Raw genomic sequence first — 10,000 nt, 5'->3', positions numbered from 1 at the left:
AAACACACACACAAATAGCCATATGTATGAAGCGTGGAGAGAGTGTGTGTGTGTGCGTGTGTGTGTGTGTGTGCGTCACCTGCGCGCCGTAGATGTACTTGTCGAGCATCTTTCCTCCGATGGTCTGTCCGCCGATGTCCCAGACCTGCAGCGCTACATTCAGGTTCCCTTCGCAGAAAAACACCTTCACATTACACACACTTTCAGATGAAACACACACACACACAGACACACACACACACACACACACACTCACACTTCCAGATGAAACACACACAGATGTTTCCAAAGCAACTTAAACAAGTCATCTGAGTGTGTGTGTGTGTGTGTGTGTATATCATCCCTATATTTAACTTCAATCACATGACCTAGAACTGATCACTAGTCATCTCTTCTCTATATATATCTATTGTTATTTGCATTATAGCGCACATTACAGCCGCACTTTAGTTTTCATTACTTTGAAAATTTAAATAAGTTTTCATTGCAAACCAATGAAATAGGTATATTAACTGCATAATAGAAACATTTCCTATTAATATAATAATAATATTCTTAATTATAATTAAATTTATAGAAACTGATCATGGAAAATTTATGTTTTTATGATGTTTTTTTCAATGCTAAATTTAGAAATACATTTTCTGTAATAATATTATAAAAAAATTAAATAAAAAAAAATTATACATATTAAATTAAATAAAAATAAATATAAAATAAAATAATCAAATTATTTATAGAATGAATAACATAATAAATTAAATACATTTTAAATACATAAAAATTATAATAAATATCATATTAATAACATTAATGAAAATATTTCTCCACTGGTCACACAGCGTCACAGTCACTGCACTCAGACTATACAGTGGCGCACGCACACACACACACACACACACACACACACACACACGAGTCTGTTCATCCCACACGTCTCCTCACATGCTTCTATAAAGATCTCTTCTTTATTTATTCTAGAAGTCAATCTTTACGGTAAGTGACGCTGGTTCTGCCAGCGTACGGCGAATGTGCTGACGCAGTGTGTGTGTGTGTGTGTGTGTGTGTGTGTGTGTGTCTCAGTTATGGTCCATGAGAGCGTGAAAACAGAAGCAGAGGAGAGAGCATTATATACGTCAGGAATAAACACACACTAACAGAACGACTCTGTTTAAAGACACGATTACACTCGTCTAATTCTGTCTGGATAATCGCTCTTTTTCTCTTTCTTCCTAACTAGTCTTTCTTTTTTTCTTTCTTTATTTTAATCTTTCTTTTGAATTAATCATGCTCTTTCTTTCTAACTAATATTTTCTTTTTTCTAACTAATCCTTCTTTCTATTCTTTCTTTTGAACTAATCTTTCTTTCTTTCTTTCTATCTATCTATTCAAAATAGATATAGCCTTTTAAACTTAAAACTTAAAACCTTCAAACTTCAGTTATAATCTCCTTCAAAGCTCTTAAGTCTGCTTCAAACTCTCCGGTCCGGCTTCCTCAAGCCGACTTAAAGTGTGTCTCTAATTTAATTTCCATTCCAAATTTTACGCACTTTACAAAAGATAAATTCTAACAGGCACCTTTAAATCTAAAATCTACATTTAAACAATAATAAAAAGTGACCAACATTTCACAAGAGCCTGGGTGTCACAGGTTTGGTTTGCTCAACGTTTCTTACGGCTACTTTCCACGTATTGTTCAATAATAGAAGTAAAGAGATCTGATTTCAGCCTTCACTTAAACATCAAACTCGCTCTCATGCGTGAGCTCTAGCGTACACAATCTGCCTCTGAGGAACAGAGTTACGCCTGTGTGTTCAGGAGTTAAGAGCTTTCGTAGGCAATAAAGTTGAAAAGAGGCAGACGTACAACAAACACACACACACTGGAGTGATTCATGCAGAGGTTCAGGACACACACACACACACACACACACACACACACACACACACACACACACACACACACACACACACACACACACGTCCAGCAGCTTCACAAACACTTGAAAACATCAGAATCGGGACAGAGATCTATTCATACGCATGCGTTACACAACATCAGTTTAAAGAGAGTTTTCATCTTTCGGATGAACAAATTACCTGTACTCATTTTATTGTTAGAAATATTTACTTAAATCACTTTATTTTACAGTGTCCTTGTTAAATATGTTACATGTACTTATTAATAACAGCAAATTATGCATAATTACATGCAACTAACCCTCAACCAAACCCTAATCCTATAGTAAGTACATGTAGTTCATTAATATTACTCAGCACTTATTAGTAACTGATATTTCATCATCTTTCTGGTATATGACTTTCTTCATCATGTACTGCAAATAAACAATTGTTGTTTATTTGTTTAAAATAAACAATTGTCAAGTCATGAGTTCCATATTAAAACAATTTTTATATATATATTTTTGGCCACTAATTATCAGAGTTGGGTCATTTTTTTAGGGATTTGAAGAAAAATTCAACCCGATGACACAACAAATGCATTTCATCAATACAGCAGAAGTAAAAAAATGTTTGTTTTTTTTAAATTACATAAATATTACATAAATATATAATTTAAAACTAAAATTATTCTTAAATTTGAATAAAAAGCATGCATTCGGTTTGCTGGCTTATCTCAAATTCAGAAATTAATTTGTAATTTAAAAGGTATTCTCAATGCAATTCAGAATGACACGTATTAATAAATATTGATTAATAAAACATGAACTAAAATTTGAATGAAAATGGAAAATATAAAGTGAAAGTTTCTCAATTATATTTTTAGTATCATTGAGATGCTATTATGGTTTCATATGTTTTCCCGTGTGGATGCAGCATGTTGGAGGACATGTTTTAATAATATTATTTTATAATTATTATACATGCAATTTTATGAGTTTAAATAAAAGTGAAAGAACATGGAATTAAGAGAAATGCAAGAAATCTGAAATCTAAATGTAGAATAAAGTTCAAGTTTGTGTTATTCGTCAACTACTTACTTGCTTATGTATCTGTGTTTGTGTGTGTGTGTGTGTGTGTGTGTGTGTGTGTGTTTGTGTGTGTGTGTGTGTGTGTGTGTGTGTGTGTGTGAGTGCGAGTGCGTGTGTCTAACCTGGTAGGGTGATTCTCTTGAGGAAGAAGTCCAGCCCTATTGTCTGTTTATACTGTTTCCCAAAAGCCTCTTGTGCAAAGCGGATGGCGAGTGATGTCTGAGAAACAGAAACACACACACACACACACACACACACACACACATTAGAACAGATTTATTCTCACCTATCCTGAGGCTCCGCCCACTTCCCTGTGGCTAAAGATGAAAACATCTTTGATTGACAGGTGCTTCATGTCAAGTACCACAGCCAATCAGATCGCGTCTGTGTGGTGAGACACTCTAGATCCCCATCACCACATAACACACACACACACACACACACACACACACCTCTAACTTTAATACACACAGAATAAAGGGGCTTTAAAACAAACGTGCAGTGTGAAGAGTACTGAGTGAATTATGTCCATTTTGATTTAAATGTCGTAGAACAGAGATTTCCAGAGATGTATGTCAGCCAAACTCTACCCTTCAGTTGTTATTTCAATAATTTAACAGAACTTTCGTATTCATGGTTTTCTGATATTAATGGTCACATGACATGCAGGTAACCGGATAAAATCATTACATTTTTTAGTGGTTCATTTTCATTGTTTCAATTTTAAGGCAAGACACCACAAGTAGGGTAAAAGTGTAACTTACACTCTCAGAAAAAAAGGTACGAAAGCTGTCACTGTGGCAGCACCTTTTCAAAAGGTACACCTTTGTACCTAAAGAGTGCATATTAGTCCCTCAAAGGTACATACTGGTACCTAAATGGTACATATTAGAAGCCTTTTGAAGGGTACGGTCCCAGTGACAACTTTTGTACCTTTTTTTCTGACAGTGTATAGATATCACCATACTTTACAGTTGATTAATCACAGTACATTAAGTCAATTGTTTTGTGAAATGAAGTTTAGTGAAATGTCATGTTTAAATATCCATATGAGACATTAAATTTGCATACATTTCCATCATATAAATCTGAACATTGGATAAAGCCAGGTTCAAAATTTTTGTTTGATTTTGTTGTCATAATAGAGTTAAATGTTTTTTCAGAAGGGATTTTTGATTTCTCTTTTAATCATAAAATACTGTCAACAGCCGGAAAACAAAAACAAGTTTATATCAAGTTTTTAGGAATAAAATGTTAAATAAATACCATGCAAGCGACATATGCACAAACCCCTCTGTAATAACCTTCAGAATATAGATATGAATGAAACTGTAAGTTTTGGTGTATATAAGTGTTACTGAAGTGGAGCAAAAAACTTTTAAAGATACGTATCGTAACTGAAATCTACAGACGCCAATAGATAAAGTGCCATAAATATTTTCAAAAAATGTGTTTATTTTGTTGCACTTTATCTGTGTATGATTTTGGATGTTTTCTTTCCACCAGTCTGAAAGAAGACATGTAAGCAAAATCAGACATCATGTTCCCAGTAGTGTATTTTACTTTAATATTTTCAGGATCTGTTATCAGCCGTTTCTACAGTCCCCTCACCAGCCCCAGTGTGGAGAACCGGTTTCAGACTCATACAGCTGGACTCTACAGATTCTTCAGTCACATTTCATTTCATTTCAATTTCTTTATAAAGCACAATAAAAAACAAGTGCCGTTGACCAATGTGCTGTACAAAATAAATACCCATTAAATAAAATACAGACAAAGACACATGTAAACAACAACAGAAAGACAGAATTCATGAATTGTAAGCCAGATCAAATAAAAAAATAGATATTGTGGGAGCAGTTCTGAGTTGAACAGGTTCGATTTTGATTCGCAAGCTCTCAATTCCATTCGATTTCGATTCTAAATTCGATTCCCGATTCGACTCAATGAATATAGATTCTGGGGCTGGGCGATAAAATGGTATCGGTATTTATCGACGGTACACCATTGTCGGTAACGATATAAAAAATGTTCGATATAGCGCTCAATATTTTCATTCTAATGCGCGCGCGCGACCGCCACAACGTTGCCAAACGTAATGAAAGCGGAACCAAACTGCGCTGCTCATTTGTGCTTCACGGACCGTTTATCGGTTTGGACCAATGCAGCGCGAGCCGATCTCGATCGAGCGACACTGTTTCTACACATCGCTGCGAGAACCAGTGAGAAACATTCACATTTCTCCGTTATTAACGCATCAAACGTGGAACCCAGGAGAAACACTGTGCCATTAATGAACGTGTTAAAGGCTTTAAGTCCACAGATCAGCAACTTTCACCATGGATTTACTGTAGTAACACTCACTGTAAGCATGGAAGTTTGGCAGGAAGAGTAAAATGCTTTCAATCTTTTTCCAGCACTTCAAAGCTCAAATATTATCATATTTAAATGTCATTTTTAATGTGATGACCGAAACATTATTTGCTCATCCTTCAAAGATTACACCCATTTATAAAACTAAAACTTTCAAGATGTAGGAAAACTCACTTATTTAAAAATAATTTCTTTTAATAATTTTTTTTTTTTTTTTAAATCAAGGAAATTTCTCTGGCTTTTTTAAATCTTTTTGCTGTATAAACGTACCGAACCGTGACACCACTGTGTCGTACCGAACCGTGAGCTTTGTGAACCGTTCCACCCCGACTTATGACAGATGTTGACCTGCCTCACAGTTTACCTTGATTGTTCTACGTTTACACTTTTACATTGCACACATTTTGTAACATTTAAGTTCAAGAGTTTCTTTAACACTTAATTTTTTTTCTTAATATAAGACATAAAGAAGATATTTTTGTTTACATTTTATTTTTGACTAAAACTAATATAATTTGTTGTTTGCCTTAATAATGTGGATAAATAAAATAAAAACCAGTGATTTAAATTCAAACTTTTCAACTTGTTTTTTAAAAAAAAGGTTATAAAAAATTTCAACAATTATCGCTACCAAACATTATATTGTGATAATTTTTTTAGCTATATCGCACAGCCCTATTTAATACAAATCCTATATTTATAAAAAAATAAAAAAATAAAAAAATAAATAATAGTGAACATAAGTTTACAAGTGGTTAATTTATAAAAAAGAAATTAAGAGCCACAAACATGTATATTAAACGTGTTGTATTTTAGGTGCACTTGTGTACATTAATACAGAACCCAACTCTATATTTCACATGCAGTGAATAGACAGGATTTTGATGCCAGATGAAAAACTGGACGAGTCAGAACAGCCTCATGCCTTAAACAGGATCAGGTTATTTTAATGTTTAAGATAATGCAAATATTAAATCTCACAGCATTAGCTGTAACATGGAAGCCTATGAACAGTGGAGGAACACTAATACTGGCTTTTGGGTGATGGATAAATAAATATGGAAAAAATTAGATTGAATCAACCACATTAAAAAACGATTAATCGAAACCTGTTTTTGCCCAGCCCTAACGGACACAGGTTTGTGTTGGCGCTACGCTAGCGCTAGTCTGTGTTTTCCTCCATCTCTAAGAGACGCTTAAAGAACCCCATCATGAGCCAGAAGGGTTTGTACACGCACGGTTACCCAGAAGCCTTTGCTGCGGCCACGAGGACGCCACACAAACCAAACACACAAATCCAGGATAAAGACGTTCCTCCTGTGGTCTGAAACCCTGAAAGACGTTCCTCGTAGGAAAACTGGCCCTTTCTAAGACGGCTTTCCAAACTCACCTCACGGCAAACGCTTCCGCAACATCGGACACACAAATCTTGGAGATGTTTGATGAGATATTAAATCTCAACATCGATTTTAGTGCTGTTTTTGAGTTTATGCATGAATACAAACTTCACCAAACATTATTTGTAGCTTCTGCGGCCATCCAATAATCACAATAGGTTTTGATAATTTTGATATGAAACAAAGTCTCAGCTTTCAAATTCAAACAATAAACCAGAGCATCAACTATTCTGTCTTATTTTAGTGCCGTCTGTGTCGAGAAACACTGAGCTCTCTTTAATAGGGACTGAGAGTGAAGTAAATGAAGGACCGGTCAGTACAGCAACTGGTTTCTATTGATTTCTCTAACTAATATGATTGTTAAATCTCCAGAATCTCTCTTTTGTCTGTTTTCAGTTGATGCGTGAACGAAACTTCTCTAATGATATTTTTATCTCCTGCCATCCAATAATCACATTCATTTCTGTGCTTTGATACTTTTGAATTGAAACAAAGTCTCTGTCAGTTTCATCACTAAATTCAGTCAATCGATGTGTGTGTGTGTGTGTGTGTGTGTGTGTGTGTGTGTGTGTTTAATGTGTGTGACAGATGAAGCGATCATCTCTTCCTCTTCACTACTAGTTACAGCAGCAAATAAACACGATGAACATCAGAAGGAACGTTGAAAGATACAGAATAACTTGTGTCTCGTATAATCGAATAATCAGTGTTTCAACAGCGGAAAGACGTCAATAAAACAGCTGGAGAACGTAATTTACCTCAGGAGAGACATCCAATGACCATAAACATGTTAAAAATAAACAACTAAATATTTTAATAAGTAAATTTTGAATAAAACAAAATAACTATATTTTTTTGTGTTCCTCAAGGAAAGAAGTCAAATAAGTTTAGCATGATATGAGGGAGAGTTAATGACGATAGAATGATAATGTTTGGGTGAACGATCCTTCAAATATTAATTTATCCTCGTTTCTGTAAAAAATGAATTGAGAAATGATAAGTTCTCTCATCTATTGTCTTAATATTTGTCCTCAGTAACACTTCTTTGTTTTGTCAATTTGAATTGGTTCGCTCAATGAAAGTAAAATGCCTCATTCAGCCGAAACATTCACCGAGGAAACTACAGGATTCTTGTTCAGCAAATGTTTATATAGTTTTATAGGACACTTAATATGTGAAGTACACAATGCTATCTTTGTTTCTAAAGGAGCAATCATCTTACAAACCAAAGATATCTGAGGTATCGCTTCAGAAGAGCTCAAAACCTGACAATCAACAAACGTAAGATGAGACATTACAACACTTTACAGTAAGGTTTAGTTATTAGTTAACAATCTACTTTTGTACTAAAATACTTTTAAAGTATTTCTAATTTTAATCTTTTCACTTTATTTCCTGAACTTTTTTAGACACATCTACATTGTCAGTAAATAAAAAAACACACATTTTTGACTGAAAAGCGCCTATAATAATGTAATAAATGGCTGTAATGTATAATGATTGTTACATATAGACAAAATTTCACCTGGAAGTCCAAAACATCCAAGAATAACTTTCTCAAGGGAAAAATCCAAACTTCAGGAGGTTATGTTTGAGTTCACAGTAAAAAAAACAAAAAATAAAAATAAACAGAAACACCAACAAAACTTTGCTGGCGTTTTTCTTCATTTAATGGTAAATTCACCCATTCTCAGACTAAATAAGTGTAAAATTGGGACTTTAAATGAGCTATACTGAAACTCCAGGTTCTCTTGTTTATATATGGCACTTGATGCTGACAGCGAGACTGGGTTCAAGAACCGAGACGTCTCACCAAAACTGCTGTTTTTATCCACTGACAGTGTAGATGTGTCCAAAGAAGTTCAGGAAATAAAGTAAAGAGATTAAAATTAAAAATGCTGGTTGAGTAGCTCAATCCATTTACTAACAAACTTATGTGCATGTTCTTCTTTCCTTGTTGGGTAATAAAAGTGTGTCTAAATATCCCCAATAACAAAAAATACAAGCATACACAAATGTCATTTCTTTTTCTTTCAAATTATTATTAGGCTATTTTATTTTTATTTTATGGACTCCAATTTATTGGTTACATTTATTCTTAGTAATCAAAAAACATGTTTTTAAATGTTGAAATCGTGAAACATAAAAATTTATTAAAAGTTAAACAAAAAAAAAAAACATTTTACGGCCCTATGAATTAGCCTATTTTTTTTTTTCCCTCAACTCCATTTCGGTTTCCCCAAAATTCTGTTTTCAATTTTTAATTGTCCATGTTAATCAATTGAATTCATAAAACTTTTTTTTTTTTTTTAGACACTTTTTATTTGAATTATGTATTAGTAAATGTTGAAATTAACCCTTAAAGAGCTAGAACATATTTCACTGAAAAGCACCTTTAATAATGTTGTAATAAAAGGTATTGTTACGTGTAGACAAAATTTCACGGCGCACACTAACATAAGTTTGTTAGTAAATGGCTTGAGCTTCTAAACCTGCTCACACTGAAATATAATGACCAGATTAACAGCTTAAAGTCAGTCTGTATTCCTCCACAGTGAATGATCATGTCAGCATCATTACAATCACCTTAAACACACAGGAGTGTGTATGCCATGCGCATCTAATAAAGATTAACCAGCTAGATTAAAACAATCAAACTGCTGATAAAAATAGCATTACTGCTCATGCTCATGTGCGACTAGTTATGAATGTATGTCCTCAGTTTAACATCCCATCCAAACTGAGGCGGTTTTGTTACTCCTTCAATCATTCACTACAAAACAATGTTTGATCCGCATCACTTTTGCAGTGAAAACAGCATTTGAACAGCAGATCCTGAAGTATTTGACCCTGCAGATCATGTTCAACATCTTAAAAATACAGCAGTCACTCACGGTGTCACCAAAACACGTTACTATTATAGTAAAGTAACGTTACTACGCTACTATATATACGACACAGTGTAATATCTCATCATAGTCGTTATAAATGTGATTAAATGTCGCCAGACGTCTGTGATGGTGTAGGTGTTGTGATGTAGACTGTGTGTGTGTTTCTTCTGCTGATATTTCGTGATGTTTTGATTGATTTCGAGTGTATTTTGTACCTTTCCGGACGCTCCGTCTCCCAGAAGCACAATCTTCAGCTGCCGCTCCTGAATCTCCTCCTCGGAGTCCGACATCACTCAACACTTCTTCAACACAAACACACACACACACGATAATAACACGATAATGAT

At 34.3% G+C, this 10,000-nt stretch overlaps 1 protein-coding gene and 1 long non-coding RNA gene across 4 annotated transcripts in view; both read right to left on the bottom strand.

Moving 5' to 3' along the window:
- LOC307171614 overlaps positions 1-10,000 on the bottom strand; it is a 457,352-nt gene that overhangs the window by 158,100 nt on the left and 289,252 nt on the right. The window lies entirely within an intron of this gene.
- rab28 (RAB28, member RAS oncogene family) overlaps positions 1-10,000 on the bottom strand; it is a 34,244-nt gene that overhangs the window by 24,149 nt on the left and 95 nt on the right. For all 3 annotated transcript variants that reach the window (XM_079893362.1, XM_079893361.1, XM_079893360.1), the window contains exons 1-3: positions 9,869-10,000; positions 3,115-3,211; positions 80-168 (exon numbers count right to left, since the gene is read on the bottom strand). The exon at positions 9,869-10,000 is cut by the window's right edge. In XM_079893362.1, coding sequence (XP_079749488.1) covers positions 80-168; positions 3,115-3,211; positions 9,869-9,943 — 261 coding nt within the window. In that variant the 5' untranslated portion in view covers positions 9,944-10,000. The remainder of the gene's footprint in view (positions 1-79; positions 169-3,114; positions 3,212-9,868) is intronic.

This window comes from Squalius cephalus, assembly GCF_949319135.1.
Source record: "Squalius cephalus genome assembly, chromosome: 14".
Classification (NCBI taxonomy): Eukaryota; Metazoa; Chordata; class Actinopteri; order Cypriniformes; family Leuciscidae; genus Squalius; species Squalius cephalus.
The sequence above is the reverse complement of the archived record's forward strand: the minus strand, read 5'-3'. Positions and strand labels throughout refer to the sequence as shown.